The sequence below is a fragment of the Falco biarmicus genome, chromosome 6, assembly GCF_023638135.1.
Source record: "Falco biarmicus isolate bFalBia1 chromosome 6, bFalBia1.pri, whole genome shotgun sequence".
In the NCBI taxonomy this organism is placed as follows: Eukaryota; Metazoa; Chordata; class Aves; order Falconiformes; family Falconidae; genus Falco; species Falco biarmicus.
In genome coordinates, this window is record NC_079293.1 from 73,069,448 (window position 1) to 73,093,580 (window position 24,133).

At 46.7% G+C, this 24,133-nt stretch overlaps 2 protein-coding genes across 10 annotated transcripts in view; one reads left to right on the top strand and one right to left on the bottom strand.

Annotated features, from left to right (window-relative positions):
• The window catches only part of ESCO2 (establishment of sister chromatid cohesion N-acetyltransferase 2), a 29,886-nt gene extending 18,448 nt beyond the window's left edge, over nucleotides 1-11,438 (bottom strand). For 3 of the 8 annotated variants that reach the window (XR_008822604.1, XR_008822605.1, XM_056343883.1), the window contains exons 1-6: nucleotides 11,349-11,432; nucleotides 10,723-10,825; nucleotides 9,659-9,727; nucleotides 7,275-8,280; nucleotides 3,908-3,998; nucleotides 484-544 (exon numbers count right to left, since the gene is read on the bottom strand). Coding sequence is in view for 6 of the 8 variants with exons in the window: in XM_056343883.1 (XP_056199858.1) it covers nucleotides 484-544; nucleotides 3,908-3,998; nucleotides 7,275-8,280; nucleotides 9,659-9,727; nucleotides 10,723-10,796 (1,301 nt within the window). In the remaining 2 variants the exon portion in view is untranslated. Of the gene's footprint in view, nucleotides 1-483; nucleotides 545-3,907; nucleotides 3,999-7,274; nucleotides 8,281-9,658; nucleotides 9,728-10,712; nucleotides 10,826-11,324 lie in introns of those variants that run through there. The other 5 variants (XM_056343884.1, XM_056343886.1, XM_056343887.1 and 2 more) reach the window with 5 other exon arrangements.
• A 959-nt stretch (nucleotides 11,439-12,397) lies between these two features.
• On the top strand, nucleotides 12,398-23,917 carry CCDC25 (coiled-coil domain containing 25). Of its 2 annotated transcripts, XM_056342259.1 has the most exons (9): nucleotides 12,399-12,554; nucleotides 14,887-14,934; nucleotides 15,691-15,730; nucleotides 18,708-18,759; nucleotides 19,251-19,326; nucleotides 19,888-19,991; nucleotides 21,114-21,316; nucleotides 22,391-22,436; nucleotides 23,791-23,917. In XM_056342259.1, the coding sequence occupies exons 1-9, from the start codon at nucleotides 12,530-12,532 to the stop codon at nucleotides 23,818-23,820; spliced, it is 624 nt and encodes a 207-aa protein (XP_056198234.1). In that variant the 5' UTR covers nucleotides 12,399-12,529; the 3' UTR covers nucleotides 23,821-23,917. The 2 variants fall into 2 exon arrangements, with proteins under 2 accessions (XP_056198235.1, XP_056198234.1); XM_056342260.1 differs by lacking the exons at nucleotides 22,391-22,436; nucleotides 23,791-23,917 and having other exon boundaries at nucleotides 12,398-12,554; nucleotides 21,097-21,235.
• Nucleotides 23,918-24,133: the final 216 nt, after the last annotated feature.

The following is a 24,133-nucleotide window of genomic DNA, read 5'->3' on the forward strand; positions in this document are numbered from 1 at the left end:
GTATAAATATGGAGATACAGAACACAAAGAAGTAGTAAAAATAAATACACACACACACCCCCCGCCATGGGGCCCAAACACCAGCAAGGCTGTGCCATTCTTGGCGATGAATATATCCTGAAACAGTCCCCTAAGCCAAGAGAAAACTATTATTTCCCTTTCAGTAAAAATAATAAAAAAAAATAATGGCTCAATAACATGTACAGATTCACATGGAAAATGTACTATGAACCGTAGGCAAATGTGTATTACCTTATTTACAGGCTAGAATCCCCCTAAATCAACACCAATTTAATCTTGCATCTTTTCTTTAAAAGAAAAAAACAGCCACAAACAAACCCAAATCACGCTCCCACTCCCAGACCTTACAAAGGCTAGGAGAAAGCTAAGATATTTATTAAAAATTAGTATAATTAAAAACAAATTCTGCAGATATGACACTTCTGATCATTCTTTTGAGAGAATTAGCATAGATCAACCTACCTTTTCTTGCTGGCAGGGGGTGCACTGAATATGGGGTAGACAACAGCATTTGAAGGAGATGCTGGAAAAAAGGAGTGAAGTTACTGAGGCTTAGAATCCTTTTTAGTTGCAGAACATGTCGATACATGGAAACAGAAATTCAAAAACCAATGGGACTTCAAAATGACACACAACAGTGCAAATGATCTCTACAGACAAGACTTATAAGAGCACTGGGAAGCTGTTGATGCAGGATATAAAGGGTACGTCCATGGGTGGTATCCAGCCATGACTACCTTCAATGCATTTAAGTGACGTTGGTCAGGCTGTCTGGTGCTTTCTCCTCTCACAAGCAGAAATTTCTGCTGCAGTAGTTTAGTGTTTCCTTGGCTATTAATTAAGCATGTTAATCAAGCAGGGGTTTCTCGATTTTCCATTGTTTTGGCTAACGCAGCCTGAAATAGTTTCTTCAACCTAAAGGATAAAAACTACTACATCGATACCAGAGTTTCATCCTACAGGGCATTACAGAAAGCGGAGCCTGCCAGAGACCCATGGCTTTACAGAGGTGATGGTCAGTTTGATGGGTAGCAGTGGCAGTCTCAAGGCAAAGGGGTTTTTCTAACAGCAAGAGAAGGTAGAAAGGGAAAAGAAGATTAAGAGGGGACATTAGCAATGCACACAGGTACCTTAAGGGCCAGTGTCAGGGGGCCGGGCTCTTGTCAGCAGTGCCCAGCGACAGGACAAGGGGCAACGGGCACAAACTGCAGCACAGGGAGCTCCGTGGGGAGAGCAGGAAAAACTTCTTTCCCTTGAGGGTGACGGAGCACGGGGACAGGCTGCCCAGAGAGGCTGCGCAGTCTCCTTCTCTGGGGATGTTCAGAGCCCACCTGGCCTTGACCGTGCACGGCTGCTGTAGGAGAGCCTGCTTGAGCAGGGTGGGCTGGGTGGTCCCAGGGGTCCCCTCTGACCCTGACCACTCTGTGGTGCTGTGATAGAGAAGCTGGGAACTGATGGGCTTAGCACTAGGTTACAGCACACAAGCTGCAAGTTTTAGACTAATTTAGCAAGGCTTTGGTAAATAAAATTAGTTAGGAATACACTTTCCCCTCAGGTCTAAAAAGTTTAAGTACTAGACTGCTTTATGCTCTCATATTTTGGCTGCATTCACAGACAGAGACCCCTTAAGAATTACAGAAACACTGTCAAGTACATAAGCAGAAGAGTGGCCCTAACAGCCTCCAAAAAACATACCTTGAAGATGAACCAGCTGTTTCTAGGGAACAGGACACAATAAAAAAAGTGTCTTGTTAATTATCAGCATGGAAAAGATCATGAGGGTTCATGAAGAAGAGACTAATAAACAATAAAAAGCCTACAGCTTCCTAGAAATGCAGGATCTTAGAGAACCAGGACACTTCTCAGGAAAGGCCCCAGCAGGCAAATAATTATCAGGTGATCTTTGGGAATGCGATGGCAACAGTTTTATGAACAGGTGGAAAGCACAGTAAGAGGCGTCTTTTATATAGATGTGGAGGCAGCAGAAAGCAAAGCGGCTGGCAGCACAGAGCATGCTGCTCCTCAGAACAAGAGGAGGCATGGAGAAATGGTGACCTTCAATAACACAGGCTTTACTACGATCCAAAAGCAGATAAATAAGTTCCCATGTGAAACAAAACTAAAGGGAGGGGAGAAAAAAAAAAAAAAGCTGAGAAGTGCTGGCAATTTCTTCAAGAAACTGATTAAGACCAGATGTGCCAGAAAGAAGTGGAGTAAGTGAGAAATACAGCTAAATCATGACTTTTTCTCTCACTGGAAACTCAAGGAATCACAAAGAGAATAGAAACCAGGGGAGAGCAGAGCAGCAACGCGAAGGACTGAAAGCAGAAATACCAAACTGCAAAATGAACTCTACCTGGGACAGCCACAATACCAGGAAAGCATCCTGTAACAGCAAGAGGAAAACCTAGAAGAGAGTCTACCAAAAGGGGAGGAAACACTAAAGCCAGATGACAAAACCTTTAGTGCCTTTTTATTTCAGTCATCAATAAAAGAATTAGCTGTGATGAGAGTGTTAGCACAGTTCAGACACAAAGGAGATATGAACTTCCACAGCTGGGGAAAGATGTTGACAGCACACTTGGATAAATTAGACCTTTTCAGGCTAGCAAGAACTGAATTAACCCAGGGCTGCTGAGGCTAGAATAGTGAATGCTGCCTATTTTAAAAGGGAAAAATAGAGAAACCAGGAAATTAGGATAAAATAACATGACCTCAACTTCTGCAAACATACTGGCACATGTCAGTGCATACTTGGAAGATGAGACAGCAGGTAGAGGCCAACACATTATTTTGCCTTAATAAAATAATATTTAAGCAACATATTTTCTTTTTATAATCACTTGCTATTCCCAAGAGGAAAAATACTAAGTGTCTTAGAATTAAAATATAACTTCTGAAAATTCATTTGCATTAGTAGGGAAATATGGTCCCTGTAAACCAACCATAAGAAAAGGGGCAAATTTGGCAGGGGGGGAGTTCATATTCAAATAATTACTGTTAATAATTCACTGCGGAAACAAAAAAGTATAGAGTGGAGTTCCCTTGGTGACCATCAGGAGTAGGCAGTAATATATGCTTATAACCTTGTAGATAATAGCCAGCACATAGGGGCATTTAAGAATTTAATTTAAAAAGCATTCTTGGATTGAAAACAGTCAGAAACAACTAAGCCAAAATAAGGATAAGGGGAATCACTATACTTAACAATAAGCCAGGGCAAAGTAAGAGATCGGGATCAACCCTCTGGGCAGCAGCTGCATGCAAAGCACTTGGGTTATGGTCAACCTCAAACCAAAGGCATCTCACAAACAAGTTTCCTGTGGAAATGTCTCCATTCACTGCATGTGAAATATATGAATTACTCCCTTCCTGCTAATTAGGGCTCATAAGGCTCCAGTGGAAATCTATTTGGGAGTACCACACCAGGAAAGACATGGCTCAGTCTGAAGAAAACAAGTAAATAAAAAAGTCAGATGCTTAAAAATCATGATTTAAAAATGAAAGCTGGAAGGATCAGGGTAACAGTCCAGGGAGAAAAGAATGAAAAAAAAAAAAAAAAAAAGGTTTCAAATACATCGAGTTCTGAAATCTTACTGGGAATGGGCTACGTAGTAAAGGGAAGAGTAAAGATAGGTTAGACATCAGGATAATAAACAGTTTACAGGCTGCTTAACACTGAAAGAGTTTAATCAGGGAGACAGCAGACTCTCTATCATTACTGTCCAGGTTATTTAAACGCTAAATTATAGGACAACCTGAGAATTCAGCAGAGTTGATCCTGCTGGGGGAAAGCAGGTAGCCTAAGAGATTTTTGAAGTCTCTTCTGCCTCATTTTCCTAGAGAAGCAGAATCAATAGACCAAGATGTATATAATCCAACTTACCTTGTTTATTCACCTTACGTGGAGATTGGCTTGAAAAAATAATGCAATCATCTGACTCCCAGCTTGCAGAAGAACTGGTATCACCAACATCCTATAAGTTTAGACAATTTTTAGGGAAAAAATAAAACTCTCCGTTGATTAACTTCTCAGACAGCAGCTACAGAATCACATAAAGCCTAACTGACATCATGAAGTGTTACTGACAGCTGTATTTTCCAGTAACAGAATGCAGTCTTAGCAGACTGCCTGTCTCACTGTTATTAAAGTTACACCTGAATGCTGAGTTTGAAAAAGTTGCTGAAAACATTGCACCCCAGCACTGAGGAAAAACTGATTTCCTGCAAGTTCCTTGCAGCCTTAAGGAGTACCACCGGCATTTCTCATCTACCTTATTCCTCACCTACCCTCTTCTAGAGGGACCCTGACAAGCTGAGAGGTGGGCCTGTGCAAACCTCGTGAAGTTCAGCAAGGTTGAGTGCAACGTCCTGCGCTTGGGTTGGGGAGATCAAAAGCAGAAATACAGACTGGGCAGGGAATGGGCTGAGAGCAGCCCTGAGGAGAAGGGCTTGGGGGTGTTGGTGGATGAGAAGCACAACATGACCCAGCAATGTGTGCTCGCAGCTCAGAAAGCCAACTGTACCCTGGGCTGCAGCCAGAGCAGCGCGGCCAGCAGGTCAGTGAGGGGGCTCTGCCCCTCTGCTCCACTCTGGTGAGACCCCCCTGCAGCACTGCGTCCGGCTCTGGGGTCCCCAGCACAGGAGAGACACGGAGCTGCTGGAGCGGGGCCAGAGGAGGCCAGGGAGATGCTCAGGGGCTGGAGCAGCTCTGCTGTGGGGACAGGCTGGGAGAGCTGGGGTGGCTCAGCCTGGGGAGGAGAAGGCTGCGGGGAGACCTTAGAGCACCTGCCAGTGCCTAAAGGGGCCGGCAAGAAAGCTGGGGAGGGGCTTTGGGCAAGGGCAGGTGGCAATGGGACACGGGGGAATGGCTTTACATGAGAGAGGGGAGATGGAGATGAGAGATGAGGCAGAAATTCTTCCCTGTGAGGGCGGCGAGGCGCTGGCCCAGGCTGCCCAGAGCAGCTGTGGGTGCCCCATCCCTGGCAGTGCTCAAGGCCAGGCTGGACGGGGCTGGGGGCAGCCTGGGCTGGGGGGAGGGGGTCCCTGCCCGTGGCAGGGGGGTGGGAACTGGAAGGTACTTAAGGTCCCTTCCAACCCAAACCATTCTGTGATTCTACCCGTCTTTGACTGCTGTGAGACCAAATTCAGCATACGACAATGACCATGGGTTTTGTCTCTCAGCACCTGAACACCTACACATGCCCCTGCTTTTGTTTTATTGTGGGATGTGGGGGTTTTTTCTTTTGTTTTTAAGCAAATCTCAGCTGTAAAGGTTTGTATCATTTCTTGACCTTTGCATTTCTGAGACTCTGCTTCATTCCCTGTCTACAACTAGGCATCTTCACAGCTTCTGGAAGCCTCTCACACATGTTCTATAAAAACGAAAGTTTGCCAAACTGATTTTTGCCTTGAACTGCTCTTTTTGTACATGACAGTGCATTATTTCCCACCTCATCAGGAACCCTAGTAAGTCACCAGGTAAAGCAATTGGCTGTGGCAGAATCTGAGACTAGATCAACACAGAACCTGACCTGTAATCAGTTTGCAGTAACAAAGTCACTAAGTTCCCTTTTCAAACACTCTGTGCTTATGGTTAACCCCTCAGAAATAGTTTGCCAACACAAAACCCTGCCATCACAGCAGAATCAAATGCTTTCAATTTTTTATTTATTTTTTTTTTTTACTGCACGTTAGCTTGTGCAATCTAATCTTGCACAAGCTAACATTTGTGGTTTTATTAATGCTGCATTGTAAAAACTTTGACAATTGAGTCAGGAATGTCAGAGATACTAAAACAGTGCAGGTGAACAAAGGAGGCGATAAACTGTCTTTTGTTGAACCAACCCAGGAACACAGAATGCATTAGCCATATAAAAACAGCTTCCCGTCTTGTTAACTGCTTCCTTTTGATGCTCGGTATTAAATACTGTGGTACTATTCCATTGGCTTTTCCTACATTTTAGAACCAGAATGCCACAGCAAAATACAACATTAAGATGTAATGAAATAGCTTGCAAGCCTGTTCCAAATTTGTACTTTACCACTGCACTCATTCCATTGCCACCTTTACCTTCCACACCTAAGCACTACATTGGAAACCAAAATCCACATCCCAAGCTAAACAATTCTCTAGCAAATCATAACATTAAAAGCAAGGTCTGGCAAGCATTTACTGGTTGGCAATAAGCAGGACTCATTGCAAAGTTTAACTATTCCAGCACTGCTAAACATATTTGTACAAGAATCAAATGGATGTTTTAAAAAAAACCCAAACCAAACCAAGGAACACCAAACCCAACACTTCCCTGTCACCAGAAGTATTCACTGCTAAGCTGGCAACAGATAAAAATTACTCTTATCTCTTCGGTAATATACAAAAAAGTTACAGTTCAAACAGACCAGCTCAGAAAACTTGTTGTTTGTTTGTTTAAGCATGAGCAGCTGGGGCTAAACCTTGCTTCCTTGGAGAAGGGAGCTGCAGAACTAGCACAGGTAGTTCCTGCTGAGAAAATAATCCCTTAAAAGATAATCCCAGACCAGATCAAAACCTGCTAGCGCCACTCGAATTACAGCACAGGCTGTACCAGCAAGCAACATCTTGTGACCCAGGAGAAATCTCTAAATAAAGACACTGGAGAAACAATTTTGCTCTCTCTGTCCGATTACTTCACTGGCTGAGAAGCACGTGGCTAGGGAAAAACAAAACTGGCTTCAAGGAGCACAGCAGCAGAGCTCTTGAGAAATGCCTCCTTCCTCCAGCTCTGAACAGGTAGCATTTTGCAGACAGAGAGCTATCCAGAGAGAACACTCAGGATACAGTCTCATGACCTCCCATAAAACTCACTAAGTTCAGACTTGGCATTTGCTACATTTATTAAAACAAGAAAGGGGGGGGAGGTAAAAAGATGCTTAAAAACTTATTTTTCAGCTTTGCCCTTTATCACAGAAAAGAACAAAGATACAGATTATTGCCTTTTGGGAAAACATCCATCACAAATGGAATATTTCACTGCAGCTGAGAGCTAGTGACAGACAGGGATGATGACAAGAACTGCCTGAAAGTTTACCACACTTCAATGCCTTCATAAGGCAGGAATAAATCTGTGAAAGTTCTCCTAGGCAAAATCCACTACTTTATCTATAATAAACACCCTGTGTGCAAATAACCAGAGCATGTGTTACCTCCAGCTCAGCAAGCTCTTGTGTATCACATGAATGCCTATGTGGGTCCTGACAACACTGCTACTCACCATGTTCTCTGCGTTGCTGTCTCCTGCAGCTGCAGATTCAGAAGCACAAAACGGACCAGAGGTGCTTCCGCTTTTCTGCGGAGATGCTGTTCCTTTGCATGCCGAATCTCTCTCTCGATCTACACAGCTTGTAAAGTCCTCCCTGTTTTTATTTTCCTTCTTCTGAGGCACAGAAATAGTTCTCAATATACTGCCCGCCTCAAGAATTTTGTTTCCATCAACTGAAATAGATTTTGCAGTTGTCGGTGGCCTGGGCTGATCATTTTCTTGCAGAGATTTGGGGAGACCATGAAGAGGCTTGGTGTCTACAAGTGGTTTTTTAGAGTGTGATTTCTTCCTGGCAGAGAAGAACGCTGCTCCCAACTGGAGTTTCAGGGCTGGTTTAACTGTCATGCTTAGGACTCTGAAGGGTGAATCCATCTTCTTTTTAATTAGGCAACTGACATTCTTTTTCTCCACACTGGGTTTTCCCACTGGTACCTCTCTCTTTGCCTTCTTAAGTACTTTGGGGACAGTTCTGCCATGCTTGGAGTTTGTTGTGTGCTTGGTTGGCTTTGCACTTTTATTCCTGCTTGAGTTCTTGTTTGTCTTTTCAGTCCTGCTGACAGCTGGGAGATTTTCATCCCTGTTCCTCTCACCCAAAAAGTGGTTCTCATTCAGTTGTTTTCTCTCAAGAGGAGTAAGGTATTGCTTGTCCTTGCTGTAAAAAGACGCTGCAGGCACAAAGGGCTTGCACAAGGAAGTGTTTTTTGGGGATAATTTCCTCAAGGGCTCCCTCTGCGTGGCTGTGGGATCGCTGGCTGCCTGAAGGGGTGAAATATCCAGCCTCCTTGACAGCACCGGCTTCACTAACACAGCGTCATTTTCCTTCATCTCATCACTGGAGCTAGGTGACCATTTTATTTGAGAAGCAAACAATTTATTTCTTGATTTTTTGCGTGGAGACAGACCTCCTGCAAAGCCTATCATCATTTTTTTCACAGGAGTCTCAAAGGCTAAGGATGAACTGCAAAAAGAATTACAGAGCACAATATCACACATACTATCGAAAGTTTTTCAATTACTGTTTTACTTAATTTTCACTCAGCCTTGTTGCCTGTACTGGAATAAGCCATAACAAATACAAATATTAAAATATAATATACAAGCTTTTCAATTATTGTTTTACTTAATACTTGATTTTCCACTCAGCCTTGTTGCCTGTACTGGTATATGCCCTGTAAAAAACACAAATATCAAAATATAATATGCAAAAATCAAAAGGCCATTCTCCAAGTATTTTTTTCTAACCAGCAAATTATTTTCTTGCCTGAACTTGTTAAAGCACCTGGGAACGACACTCATTCTACTTTCTGGAATGCTGCCAACAGGACCAGCGCTTATTCATGATTAAAGAGGGAGGGGGGGGGGAAAAAAAAGCTTATTTTGTTTCAGACCAAACCTGTCAACTCAGATCTGCGCCTCTGAAAAAGCTTGTGCATCCCCTGCCCTTGTATGCAAGACTGATAAAGCTCAGGGGGCTGTCTCACAATATTTTATACCAGTTTCTGAAAGGGATGCACTGAAATCTCACTGTGACAGCCATTTCAGAATCTCAAACATTGACAGCAAATCACTAATAGCCTCTGAACCCACTGCCCAGGGGGAGAGGATACATTTAGACAAAGGACAAGTTCAGCCATTGCTGGTTAACTATCTGGTACATAGCAATGCAGGGCGTTTCCTCAGTGAGTATTTACACCTTATCTCAGGAATCTGTCTTTCCAACACAGCGATCAGACTTCACTCTTCTCCCCCTTCCAGAAGTATTTTTGTGGGCGATGTTCAGGAAAAGCATGAGAAAAATCTGTTCCGCTGGTACAGTTAGAAAAGAATAAGATACAAAGTATTCTTTTGAGTTTAAATCTTGGGGGCTTGTTCGTGGCTAGTGCCTTCTCCCCCACTGGGTTTTGGGGGAAAGAAAAACAAAAACCTGTAATTTTTTTTAGGCATATGTAACAAAGGAGCTATTTTGCTATTAACACTGGAAGACTTTCAGATAATTTGTGCAGACCTCAGTATTTTTTATCCAAGTGTTTTCAAATGGGAAAGGCTGAGGCTTTACCACAAGGAAATGCAAACACGAGGGAGTTTATTTCTTAAATTTGTAAACAATTAGTGTTTAGGTTTTTTTAGCTTTGGTTTCCATACGTATTAGATAAAACCTCTCAAGATGTTAAGTCACTGAATAATAACCACGGGCTGATGCTGTGTCTCAGAATCATCTTAATATTTTTTCCACTCTATATTAAAAGCTCTCAAGGATTTAAAATGTCTATTTTATTCTATATGCAGCAATCAGCTGCTTTTATTTGAAAAGCAAAATCTATGAGAAGTTAACATACCCATCGGTATCAGTAGAACTACGTCTCCTTTTCTGCGGGGTAACACCTGCCATGTTTTCACCAGAGTGCCTACAAGAACACATTTTTAAATAGCTTGAAACAGGATTTCCAGTAAAAAACAAAACCCCCTAAACTTAGTAAAGAAGGAAGAGAAGGTGGATGACTGGGAAGAAAACACTGAATGGAAGCAGTTTGGGCATGACAGAGACTACAACAACACAGGGCTGTGCTTCAGTTGAGCATAAGCTGTAGAACAAGCACACACAGAAAGGATATTCCAGGTCAAGTCCAGTTCTGTCATCATGGAAAAATGCATCCTCAAGTCCCTCATCTAAGATGAAGTTGGATAATTCAGAAACGTGTTTTACTTTGTCTCTTGCAAAGCTCATTCCAGACCCACTGACATGGTTCCTAGAAACTTGCTTGCTCCTGCCTATATTCATAGTTTACTCCCATGAGGATTTCATGTTGGCATTTACCTTCCAGCTGAGACAGCTCTTTACCCAACAGGCTTTTAGAGTTTCTCTCCCACCTTCCATCTTGTCACATACCATAAATCATGCTTTTTTAGCCTTCATTAACACAGCAGCCATTTAAACCAGTTTAACACTTGACACTGTTTGCTCCATCTCTTCCAGTTGGAGATAATTACCATCCAGTATTAACTTTTCTATTACATGACATTTCACAACTGAAACCCCAGAATAAACAAATATCCTGTATCCAAGACAACTAATGTAAACGTTCATAAACTGCTAGAATGCCAGAAAGAATAATTTATTCAATCATCTACCAGCAGAGGGAAGCTCCTCCTAACCCGCCTGCGTTAACGCACTGCTGATTTTGGGGAAGCGGTGACTGATGACAGCCTGGACATGACATACTGTTGTCAAGCCAAGGAAGACCAAGGACATGAGTGGTGGCAGAGGATTGAGCCAGGAGCTGTGTAGCTGCAGGAGTAGTTGTATGATCTCAACACAGAGTGCTGCTGGCAGAGGGGAACTTCAAGAGAGAGCAGTTAATGCTGTAGAAACACGGGGCAACAGTAACAAACCTGCAGGTACCTGGGATAAGATAGCAGGTGCAGGTGAAAGGAAGACGACAAGGACACAGTGCTGGCAGGAGAGTCAAGGCACATGCATAGCAGTGAGCAATCCTTACAGTTCCCTGTAAGGATTTAATCCCATTAACCTGAGGATCCCACGCAGCTCCCTGCAGAGCAGCGCTCTGCTGCCAGCCGCAGTCACCCACACCCCTTCCCGAAATGTTCATAAGACAGTTCCCACCAGCCCCTCACCTCGGTATTGCATCAGCCCTTCATCCCAGCACCTCACGCCTCTCCCCCCACAACGCAGGACCTAACCGAAGCGCTCCACACCCCCCAGAAGCTTCCTCCCCGCACCTGACCCAGCACCAAGGTCTGGCCGGACACTTCCCCCGCTATCACCCCGGTCCCCCACCCCACCTACACCAGTATGTGGGGCCTGGTGCACATCAGCGCCGCACCAAAGCCCCAGCCCGGGGCCCTACAGACCTCACCGCCCGCCCCCAACCCCACACCAGGCCCTGGGCCCAGCGGCTCAGCCCTCAGCCCAGAGAGGTGCCCCAGAACCGCCCCAGGCCCTGACACCCACACCCCCGTTCTCCGTAAACATAAGCCCTGCACCTCAGTACGGCACCAGACCCTCACCACCAGATCCCCCGCAAGCACTCGACCTCCTTCCCGGCCGCGCTCCCCCAGCACTACACCGCGCCAACACTCCCGCGCCTTCGAACCCGCGCACCTTCTCCCGCCCGCCCGCTCTCCCCCTTCTATTGGCCGAGCGTTTCGTCACTCACACGTACTTCATCGCCATTGGCCTTAACTGCGGCGCGCCGCTTGGCACCCGCCCCACCCGCTTTCCAGCCAATCAGACAGTAGAGCTCGCCACACTCCCCAAGAGGGACTCCAGCTCTCAGCGTGCCCCGCGAGCACAGCACCGCCTCTGCGCGGGGGCTGATAGGAGTTGTAGGCCGTGGGGCGGGGGCGCGGGACGGCCCACGGCAACGGGCGGGGCAAAGGCCAAGGGGCAGTTCCCGGGTGCCCAGCACTGCTTCTGCTTTTACACGGGCCACCGAGGTCCTGCTGTGAAGAGAGTAAACCCCGGTGACGAGGGGAAGGGAGGCGGCAGCCGCGGCAATAAAGCCAAAAATCATTCATAAAGCAAAGGGAGGTTCTTCTTCCACTGGGTGGCACCCCCTTGCTCCCTCTGCGGCGAGGGATACCGCTTCCCGACGCTTTGCCGTCCATACGGAGCCTCGGTAATCGCCGGCGGCGACCCTCCTCGGCGAGGCCGCAGCAGCCTGAGGGGCCACAGGGGGGCGGCGGCGGCAGCTCCATGGAAGCCCCCGCTGAGCTCCTCCTGTTGCCGCCCCGGCACACTGCGAGCACAATTTATATAAAAAATAAAATTAACAAAATAGCATAAAATGCGCTCGCAGCCACCCCCCGCCCACTGCTCCCCCCTCCAACCACAGCGCGGGAGGAGCGTTGCGCATGCGCACACGCGCCCCGCAGCCAGTGCTGCGCATGCGCGAAGAGGCGGGCCCGCGGCGTAAGGCGCATGCGCAAGCGTCGCTGTGACGTCACCTCCCGGGCGCAGTGTGTATGCGCAGTGCTCCCCCCGGCTTCACCTCCCGGAGCGGCGGCTCACGGGTATGGGGAGGAGCGCGCGCTCCCATCGTACTGCGCATGCGCGTTGCGCCGAGCGCACGCGCTCTGTGGCCCGCTCGCCTCCTCCCCACCTCCGCGCTCCGGTCGCAGGCGCCGCTGGAGGGGGACAGTGGCAGCAGCGCGGAGCTGCGGGCCGGGCAGGCCGGGGAGCCGCCGACATGGTGTTTTACTTCACCTCCAACGGTGAGTGGGCCAGGGGAGAGCGGGGCGGGGGGGCATGTGGCGGGCCGGGTCCCGGTGCTGGGAGGGGGGCGCTGGGCCGCGGCCCTGCCCGGTTCGTCACCGGTACCGGCACCTGCTCCCGGCCCTGGGCACCCCCGTTAGTCCATTCGGTGCCTTTTGGCGGGCCTCTGGGCTGGGCTGAGCGCAAAGGACCCGCTTTGGGCCAAAGTCGGCTACAGCTTAACGTGATTTCAGGAGCTGGGCTGGGGGTCTCCCCGGGGCTAGGGGCTCTCAGCAGCGGGCAGTAACCCACTGAATGAACAGCGGTGCTGCTAGGTGACTTCGGAAAAGCTCTCTCAAGCGTCCTGCTGTCCGAAGCCAGAGGAAAGGCATAACACATAAATTGTCTCGTTATTTTTCCTTTCACGTAGACCGTTCTCTTTTGCTTGCCCCTGTGGAAAGGTCAGCCATTCTGAAGCATCAGGGATCCGTGGTTTGATCCAGTACAGGCTAATGATACAGAGGGTCATACAAGAATGCTCCTTTTTGGTTTGCCCCCAGTCATTTCACCGGTGTGTAACTGGGTGAAATGGAAGTTTCAGTATGGTTTTTACCCCATTGTATCTGCAGGCTGCAATTTTATAGCGTTGCTTTCCTCAGTTCCAGAGATGAAGTTCCTTAGTGAGAAGGATTTGAGTGTTTGGCTGCCTGTGCGTAAAAGAATACGGATTTTGAGTAATCTCCGTTTTGGTTATGTTAGTGTTCCCCCACTGTTTTGGCAGGATGGGCTTCATTTTCACGGAACCATCACTAATGCAACTTTATTTTTGAGCATTTAATGTTATGTTTATGGGTAGTGCCTGGAGTCATGATGATCTTGCATCCTCTGGACTCTCCTATTTGGCCAGGGTGGATTTTTTCCAACCTTTGACTCCCACAGGCCCATAATCCTTTCGTATTTTTGAATTTCCATTTGGTTTTACTCCATTACTAAATTGAAAAATGTTGCCTGGTCTTTGTGGTAGTGATGTTGGATTTCTAGTAAAAATGCCCTCATAAAGAGCTGGGTCAGTAAGCAGCTTGGGACCCAAGTCATTTTACTGTGAGCTGTAGCATGTGAAGCATGTTTACTATTTTAGTGACTAAAAATTTGAGGTTAGACACCATGTTTTCAAACGATGCTTTTTTGGAGGCAGATTTGGTCACCTGCATTTCATTTGCTTACGCTTACTCCTTAATTTGCGTACTATTGCTTTAGAAATCCCGCTGTGGATTCTGTTTGTTCCACAACGGTATATGAAAAATACAGATCTGTGTTGCTGCAACAGGTTGTTTCAGCCACTGGCTGTTAGGGTGTGAAACTGTCTGCTGAAAACCTGCTTGCAATAATTCTTTGTGCTGAAGTGCTCAGCTGCTCTAGGTCCTGGGGAAGAACAGCTAAATTTGAGCGCAGCGCTGAGGCTTGTAGCTATTTGCCGCATCATTTGCTCTCACACAAGGTAATTGTTAAAAATTGTAGAAGCTAGAAATGTGACAATCTGGTAGGTAGCATTGCTGTGTAATTGGGATTTCCCTGCTGTCATATACAAGAGCAGAGCATTTTATTTTTTTTTTAAGCAGGCTGCTCAGTGGTTTCTGCAGCAGGACTTTCCTGACTGCTCTGTGTCCCTCTCCCAGCTGTGCTGACCTTTGGTTATGATGCTGAGAGGACATTCATTTGGCTTCCCAGAACTGGCAGTGTCTTTACTGCATGATGGAATGAGCCCTAAAGGAGAGGAGGACTTTGTTTTAAGTGTCCTTGAAGGGCACAGATGAGACAAATAAGTTTATGGAACTTCGGTCTTTCCATTGTTTTGTGAATTTTAATCCTTCCAGACTAGCTGGGGGAGGTTCACGTTGGGCTTCTGATACTTTGGGGAAATGAGGGCCAGGCAGGTGAGCTGTTTCACTCAGGGCCACACAGGGACTTAATCCCAGACTGTAAATACGATGTCAGCCTTTCTGGATCTCAGACGTGTGTTTAATTGGACAGGTGATACGGTTACACAGATACAATATGATCTACCTGGATGTTGAGTGTGTTTTGCCCAGAAAGCTGCTCCTTGCTGGATAGTCTTCCATGGAAAGCAGTGGAAATGCCACTGCCACTTTCCAAAGCCCATTGAAGCATTCGGGCTAAAATGTGGAGGAAGCTCAAAAGAATCTTCCTTTGGCCCCTAGGAGGGAAGTGGGATGGATGGATGAATGAAGCAGTTTTCATTCTGATTTCTGTGACCAAGACTGGTGTGTTTGTGATTTCTTGCACAGTTTCTCCAAACCTCTTTTGATTTGTTTTCTTCTTTCTGTCCCTCAGTTGTTCCTTCCGTTTACACCATTTACATGGGAAAAGATAAGTATGAAAGTAAGTACATTGATGTAACGATGCCTAATGGCTTAGATTTAGATTTTGGGGGTTTTAAGGTCATTTTGAAAGGATGTCTTTGATATATTGTTTGAAACTTGTCCACCCTTGCAAGTGGTTCATACTTACCCTCTGAAATCCACTGTGTTACTTTTAGTTAGGATAAATACATTTTGTAAATGCTCTAGGCAGAGTAACTGCCTTCAAATACAAGTGAAAACTAACGGAAAAACAAAAACTGTTCAGATAAAAATATTTTTCGGGTTGTGTTTGAAAACTTTTTGCAAACCAGCCTTCTGTTTCCCTGCTCAGTCTGTATTTTTCCCCTATCCAGTGAGCATTCGTACTTTGTAGGCTTCCCATGTCTGTCCTCTCCCTCACAGTGAAGGTTACAGTTCTTCTGCGGCTCCTCTTTCTACATCAGTGGATGATGTGAAACTGGGCATCTCACTCCAAGGGAAAAGTGTTAGTGTGGCTATTTTGAAGACTTGCCCTGAAAGTCTCCCCCTGTTAGATGCATATTTGAAGAAACATATTTTCACTTTAAAATTGCAAAATTTAGTGATGGAGGTGTTCATGGCATACCTGTTTCTACCATACCTGGACCAGGCAGGTGCAGCATTAAAGCCCTCTTCTCTTTCTCTTCAGTCACCACACAGTGGCTGACCAACAGTGGAGGATTCCGGCTTGACAGGTAGTTGAGTTTGTTGTTGATGAGGTCCTGGGCTTTACTTATTGATGCTTTTATTCCTGCAGATGAAGACCTAATAAAGTACGGCTGGCCTGAAGATATCTGGTAGGTACTGAGAGTCACTGAAAAAAATTGCCTTTCCTTATGCAGCTGAGTTAACGATTGTAACAACCCTCCGGCTTCCACAGGCACTGTAGAGTCTCTTTTTTTCCAGGGCCATTTAGCAGTTTAAATGCAACCCCAGTGTGAAGGTGGATTGCAGCAGACCTGGGTGCAGTTGTTGGGACTCCGTTGATTCAGAATCCATTCCCCTGCATCTGCCCCTCAACCCCCCCCTCTTTGTTCACCATAAGAGCTGGCCCTTTTGGAGAGCTTTTTGGGGTTTATCTGTGCCTGGAGCTGCTGGAGTAGCAATAACCTGTGTAACTCCATACATAGATATTTGTGTTTCAGAATAGAGGTGCTAGCTTGCTTTTACTGCGTTTAGGAAATGGGGAGAGTTAATGGGAAGGGCAGCTTGGTATTTGTAAGAGAGAGCACCCCCAGAGTCAAACAAGAGTAGCAGCTCCTGAATATCTCCATGCATGAACAAGTAAAATGAGAAAAAACAAAAAGCTATCAAAGACCAGGGAGAGTGGAGGCACAAGCCATGTGAAATCACTGAGCAGTCAGACCGGGCCTGGGGGTGGAGCTATGAGTTTTTTGAGCACAGTAAGTGCTGTGCCTAGAGAAAACTGTCTGTTGTCTCCCAGTGCCTTTTCCTCTGTATGTGCTTCACATCACAGCACCACAGGGCGGTGGGGCTGGGCAGGGACCCCTGGAGCCCACCCAGCCCACCCCCTGCTCAAGCAGGCTCTCCTACAGCAGCTGCACAGGATCGTGTCCAGGTGGGCTCTGGACGTCCCCAGAGAAGGAGACTGCACAGCCTCTCTGGGCAGCCTGTCCCCGTGCTCCGGCACCCTCAAGGGAAAGAAGTTTTTCCTGCTCTCCCCACGGAGCTCCCTGTGCTGCAGTTTGTGCCTGTTGCCCCTTGTCCTGTCGCTGGGCACCGCTGACAAGAGCCCGGCCCCGGCCCCCTGACACTGGCCCTTAAGGTACCTGTGCGCATCGCTCAGGTCCCCTCTCAGCCTTCTCCTGCCCAGGCTGAACAGCCCCAGCTCCCGCAGCCTTTCCTCACAAGGGAGGTGCTTTGGTCACCCCTGTGTGCAAGTACTGGCCTGGCATGTAAAACAACCTGTCTCAGGAGTTGGAGTCAGTGAGCAGGAGCAGAAGAGTTTGAGATTTTGATTCTTGCTGGGTGAAAGCCATGTGTGCTCTAAGCAGACCCACTAGAGCAGTGGCCAGGTGGGCAGAAGGAAGCACACTGACATGTGTGGGTTGTTTTTTTTGGCTTGTAAGATCTCATTGGAAGAGAGATCCAAGAGAAGGGAAGTTCCCTATCCTGTTAGCAGCCGTTGGTGGCATCTTTGCTGGCTATATTAGTCCGTAAAGTTTCTAGACTGATAAGGTTTGTGAGACGTTTATGAAGGAGTTGGCTTGCTTTCGGGCATTGTTGCACAGACCAGAATGTATCACAGTTGCTGCCCTCTGCTAACAATTAGTAACAAGAATCACCATGTGGCAGTGCTGTTCACTGCTCACGAGGGCCTTTGCCAGGATGAGCTGAAGTGTCTTGGTAGAACTGAAGCTTGAATAGGTAGTATCTAACGTGCTCCATAGGGGACATTTTGTCAGCAGGCAGCTAACTGGCGAGGGAATGTTTTTTTCTTTTCTAGCAGGAGGGATGGTGATTCAGCAGAATAACTGTTGTACCAGTATCACATTCACTTTCGGTCTCATGTTTGTCCTATTGCTACATAATTTAAAGTATGCCTATACTGTTATTTAGGAGCGACCTTGAGATGCGTCCTCAAATTGCCTGAACCATAAAAGTCATCTTTCCCTATCTTTTTTGTATCTTATAGCTCACACTGACATCATCCATGCTGTTTTTTTCGGAATCTAGTGCCATCTCAACAAAATACCATCAGTCCTTTTGTGGAGGTGTGGGAGTTGTTACCCTAATGGTGTCTGGCACCTTTTAGACTTACTTCTGTTTAAGAGGGGTCCAGTGGAATTGGAGTAGGAAGCTCGGGAGGGACAGGCAAGAGTTCATGCGTTGGTGCTTGGTGGTGGTTTTCTGTCCTGCAGCAGAAAGGAAAAAGTCCTGTTATGTTAAAAGAAAATAGTGTTAAGGAAGGCTGGGAGGTGACATGAGATCAGTTCCTCCCCGTCTGTCCTTGAAGTCTGCAGGGTTGGGGTGAGTGTTGATTGGGACAGAGGCTTGAAAAATAGGTGGTCACGGCAAAGACACAATCAAGTTAGAAAAGATCTGGTGAAGAGCAGCTGGAGCCATCAGGGAGTTGTACAGCTGTGCTGTAAGGAGGACAGAAATGGAGAGCACTCTTCAGTCTGGTGAGGAGAGGGCTGGGGGGGTGGAAATTGAGGCTTATGAAACCTTGGAGGCAATGAATGAAGTGAGCACAGAGCTGGGGTTCACCTGTTATTGGGACTGGCACTCGCTGAACCCACTAGATCCTGTGCACTACCCAGGCAGCATTGCCTGTTGCCGCTGTCAGAAACTGAAGGCTGTACTCCATGGACCGTTCTACTGAGCAACTGGGATTTTATTTTAATTTTTTTTTCCTCTGTGAGCTTGAGACCAGTCATGTAAGTGGTGTAATGGGCAGTGCCTGCTGTGGAGTTCATGAGTTGGCTGTTTCTCTTGATAATAAATAGACAGACCAAAACACCACATGTGTAGGCTCATCATGTGAGTGTTGTCTGCATGCAGTATGCCATTTAAAAGAAAGAAGAGGAGGGGGAAAGGGGTTTTATTTTTTTGTCCTCCCATTGAGAGGACTGGTGTTTCTTAAAGGGCAGTGTCTGACTCCCTTACCTCCTTTTAAACATGTATATCGTGAACTATTCTATAGTTTTGTTGTCCATGGAGTGGCTGTTTTGTCACTTCCTAGGAAGTAAGTCTTTCAGAACAAATCACCATCTCTTATCCTCTGTTAAATGTGCTTTTTTTATTCTGTAGGTTTCATGTGGATAAACTCTCTTCCGCGCACGTGTACCTTCGGTTACACAAGGTAATTCTGTGACACCTATATTTAAAAACCTTAATATTCACCCCCAAAAGAACTGCACCTGGCCATTCTGCAGTGATTCCCATACACAAGACCATCCTTGCTCACGTGAACCAGGGCTCCCTAAGGGTGCAGGTAACCACCAGTGTGGGGAGGCTGAATTTACAGCCTCTGTTACTAAACAACGCAGAGAGGAGCAGGAAGATTAACATGGTCCAACAGAACTAGTGATTTTGGGCTTGACACCAGGCATGGGGCTAGGATCCATCACCCTGTTAAAACAGGGAGAATGCCTTTGAGAAAAGCAAGGCACAAATCACTTGCGGCGTTTCGAACCTCTCCTTACAAATGCCACGAAAGACATGTGAAATGTGGAGTGTAGAGGTCCTGGCCATGTTTGCGGAGCATTACACCCTGCTTCTTGGCTTTCAGGCGCTCATCAGCCCCTACAGCCCCCCACCTCCAGCCACTCACGTTGCCTTGCTCTGTCACAGGGGCAGACGGTGGATGACATTCCTAAAGAAGTTTTGATAGACTGTGCCCATCTAGTGAAGGCGAATAGCATTCAAGGTAATACTGGTTTCCTGGGAGATCGGTGTGAGGTGTTTGTGGCGAGTGTTTCTGGTCCACACGAGCATGTGTTCTTTTGGATCAAACATTTGTGATGTTTCTGCTGTGGTGCTTTCTGCTAAGCCCATGCCTGCGGGTCTTACGTGAAGCAGATGTCATTTGCAGCTGCTGGGGCTGCCCATTACACTTTTATAAGGAGGAATTTTAAATCTCTGAAATTCCTGTTTGTGTCTCCATATTGCTGCCTGAGCCAAGGAGGGCTTGCAGTCTCTAACACCACCTTGGGGCCCCCTTCCATAGTAATCGCTCTTCTGGCAAAGACGATCTCCATCTGGAGTTCGTTAACACTGCTGCAGCGCTCATGTTACTGCAGAAAATGATGTCGTGGTGTTCTTCCGTTTCACTGTAATGCTGGAAGGACTTCTCAGTTTTCTTCTTTCTTGCCTAGCTAGTCATGTTTGTGACAAGAATAACTGTCAGTGTTTCCATGTGCACAGAAGACTTTTAAGACCTTTCAGCACGTAAAGAATTGCAATGTTTCCCTTCTCCCCTGCTTCCTAGGTTGCAAGATGAACAATGTCAATGTGGTGTACACACCATGGACTAACCTGAAGAAGACTGCAGACATGGATGTGGGGCAGATCGGCTTTCATAGGCAGAAGGATGTAAGTGTTTGCTGTGAGCCAGTGACAGTGACCTGGTGGCAGACTGTAACCTTTCTGTGTTAGGAGCTGGGTGGATTGTCTTCAGCATTTGCCCTAAAGCCAGGGAACTGTCCACTTGAGAAGTGTAAGAGAGATACCAGGAGCGACTTGCCTGATCATTACCTGAAGGTCCGTGGTTGGGTGTCAGCCTGTAGCAGAGTGTAGCCTGTACACTGTGTGTTTCCAGACTGCAGCATGGTGCAGCTGACAAGTGTTTGCTGATGCACAGTGGTGTCGCACGTTGGTCTGTGCTATCTGTTTGAATGTATCTCCACGGAAATCATCTCTTACTGCAGCTGAAGAGCCTGCATATGAGCAGTCACTTTGGATCAGCTCACAGGCAGTAGTGTAATCACACGTCTGGAGGGGCTCAGGACTTGGACTTGCTGTGCAAAGGAGGGCTGTGTCGGGTCCTGGAGGTGTCTGTTGCTGTGTTTGCTCTACTGTCTCTGCTCCGAGAGCTGTCTCACCCTGCTGCTGCTTCTGAATTTGTTAAACCTGTTAAAAGGCAGAGCTGCTTAGCTTTGGTATCGCATCAAGGCAGCACACTAAGCTATTTCCAAGCCTAACCTGTTACCTGCAGATAATGTTAATGCTTAAATTCTTGTTACCAGTTTGGCTGCTGGGAGGGAAGGCTCTCTAGAGGTGCAGTTGCTTGACGAAAACAGTTCTGGACCAGGGCAAGAAATGCTAAAAACCCTGCAGTCAAGAAGCAGCCTGTGAGCTTCTCTGCCCAAAATGATCTGCAGAGACTTCCTGCCACCTCTTCAGGAATTGGCAGAGACAAGTTCTTGTCTCTTGGCTGCTTTGTTGAGGCATGTGCCAAGAAATGAAATTAGTCATGCTTATGTACTTAGCAATGCTTATGCTTATTAGCAATGTGCTTCTGAGTGTTGGGAGTAGGCCTCTCTATGCCATTACACAACCTGCTGAATAGCCCTCGGTGGCAGTGATTTTCCTTAGCATCTGTTTTTGTGGGATTCAGCCATGCGTACAGTGGAAATAGGTTGTTTTCTTTCTGTTGAGAAAGTGCCAGAATAAAAGTATTTTTTTATAAGGATCATAGTTCTTTGCACTCCAAAGGTGAAAATGCTGACAGTGGAGAAGAAGGTGAATGAGATCCTAAATCGGCTAGAGAAGACAAAAGTGGAGCGCTTCCCAGACCTGGCTGCTGAGAAGGAAGCCCGGGACAGAGAGGAAAGAAATGAGAAAAAAGCCCAAATCCAAGAGATGAAGCGGAAGGAAAAGGAAGAGATGAAGAAGAAGAAAGAGCTGGAAGAACTTCGGTAAGTAATGAATTGTAGTGCCAACTTCTAACTTACGCAGTTTTCATCGGTGCTCGGAGAGAGTCATGGGTCAGCAGTTTCTGTTCAATACTCAGCCCGGTGTTACTCAGTGTTCAGCTGACCTGCTCTGGCATAGACGTCTGCACGGCCCAGTGATTTCCTTTGTCTTTAGAATAAATGCATTTTCCTCATTTCTCTTAAAATAAACCTGGATGTTAAACCATTGTTAAAAAGAAAGGACTGTGTCTTTTGAAACCTGTTCTTAACTTGGGTGAAATTGGGCAAGCTCTCTGTCATTGGGATGGGAGCAATGGCTTCCAGGTCCATGCAAGCCTTGGAAAGCACCAAGCCTTCGCTAGTGTTCTTCAGCTTCCCCTTGCATCACTGATGTTAACTGAAACACGTGTGAATCTTCAGTCACGTGCTCCTTTAAACACAGAATGAGGGGATGGTGTTTTGAAATGTCATATTGACCTCTCTGTCGTCTGGCAACCAAACACGCAGCAGCATGCGTGAGCTTGTTCCTCAGCGCTGACGGCCCTGTGCAGCACTGGATGCATCCGCTGGCTGGCCCCAAAAGCTCACTTTTAAGCTTTAGTAAGTCGTGTTTATCTGTAAATGATGGTGAAACTGGAATTTTAAAAACTCCTGGATTTCCCAAGTGATTCAACACATGTAGAGGTCAGAAAAGAGGGCTTAGAGAAGCACAATAAACTGAAGTCACCAGCAGGCACATCTGTGCTTCAGAGTAAGAGCTCTGCCTGCTTATTTAGCCGTGCCCCAGAGCTGCCTCTTGGCCATCCCCCAAAGTAAAGGATTTTCTGCCTCCTGGGGTGATCTAGCTGGTAGTTCCTGAACAAAGCTGTGGGGAAGCAGGCTGCGTAGCGCCTGGGCTTTCTCTGGTTGTTTTAATTAGTCAAAGAATATGAGATAAGCAAATACTTGTCTAGTCTGCCTGAGTTCAGAAAGGAAGAAAATTTGTTTTTCTGGTACTTGTTCCTGTTTTATCATAACGTCTCTCTGTTGGTGGGTTTTGAAAACATATAATGCAAAATAATGTCATTTCCCTTCCAGGAGTTACTCATCATTAATGAAGGCTGAGAACATGTCCTCTAATCAGGTAAGAGCCAGTAGATGCCCACAGAAGCCTTTCAGAGTCAGCTGAAATTCAATGCGGGATTGTGATGGTACAGCTCCTGCTTGACAGAGCGCATCTCCGTCACCCCTTCTTGGTGAAGGACATTGCCACTTTCCTCTGCTTTCTGAGAGGGCCCTGTCGCTTGTACGTCAGCCAGGAGGAGCCTGTGCTGCTGGAAATGTGTGTGAAGTCCTTCCAGTGCCCTTCCCACTCCAGAGGAAGAGCAGGTAGAGTTTTTAAGTGCAGCACCAGGCTTGCCTCTCCTTTTGAGCTGCTTGAGCATCACCTGGTGCATGAGCAGAAGAGTTGTCCCTAATGGTGGCCAACCATGACCTGCATATGCCACCTTGGTACTTCAAGGGAGGCAGGGGAAAATGCTCATTTTTAGCCAGAAATAAACTGGAAGTGTAAGGAGAACAGTTTGGGGAGGGATGGATATAGGTGCTGAGGGGCGGAAGAGGAAGCTTGAAGGGATGTGCTTGCAGAGAGCAAGCAGGTGTTGGCCCAGGATGAGCAGTAGAATACAGCTGCAGTCTGATCGTGGAAAAGGAGCCAAAGCAGGGAGGAGCTTGAGGGAAGTGAGAAGGTGGATCACAGGAGGGCTAGGGGCTGAAGTTCGGAACAGGTCCAGCTGTGCACTGGATGCACCTGCGCTTTGCCTGAGGTCTGGCGTGTCTGCAGCTTCCTCCTTGGTGGGACCTTGGGCAAATAGATCTTTGAGCTCCTCTGAGTGACCCTCAGTTTAAAATGCAACTTTTACATCCTAGTCCCTGACAAATCACCTAGGTGAGTGTGTGGTTTTCAAGAATTCCTGACTTTTTTGCTCCTGTTTGGCATGCAGATCCACTTTGAAACTCCAGCTGGGTTGATGTGGGAGCATCTCCTGACGTGCTGAAGCAGGCAGTGCCCTATTAGTGACACTGGCTAGGGAGGGGCACAGTGGAAATGCTGTGCAGGGGGTCTCCTCTCAGTACCTGACCCTCACCTGATGCCAGATTGTTTTCCTTCTCCCGAGTTGGAAAGAAGCTCAGGTTGTGATACAGGGATGGTCCATGAAGCTGCTGGAGAGCCTGTTCTCTGGTTCCTCCCCAGCTGCAGCACATGGGCTGCAGTTTCAGGGAAGTGATGCACTGCAGGGACAACAAATAGTGACTGCTCTTTCACAACTCGGGGCTGTTCCCCCTCCAGACCTGCTGTTGTGCGTCTGTCTGGTCTGACTTCATGGTGTCTGTGGCAGGAAACCAGAATAGCAATTCTGAAATCCTGCTGAATGCCCCATTTCACCATTTTCCGTTTTAGCATGCACAATGATCCTGATTTGTCTTTCTTCCCACAGGATGGCAACGATTCAGATGACTTTATGTAAATAAAGTCTCTCTCCTTTCTCAATCATGAGGTGGTTTGGGATGTCTTAAATGTGTCACCATCGCTAAGAATGCCAAAAAAAACCCGCAAAAAGTGAACTCTGACTTCATTTCTTCAGAACCTGGTTGGTTCTCCCGGCAGCCTAACCAGCTCTGTGCCATGGACAACTTCTGAAAGGAGAAGATCAATATGTCTGCACATACATCTCTTTCGGGGATGTGGGTGGAAGGAAGCAGAATTGACTTTCAGTTCTACAAAGACAATGGTATTTATTCTAGGGAAGGGGTTGGTGTAGCTCTTAATACAGTGAGATT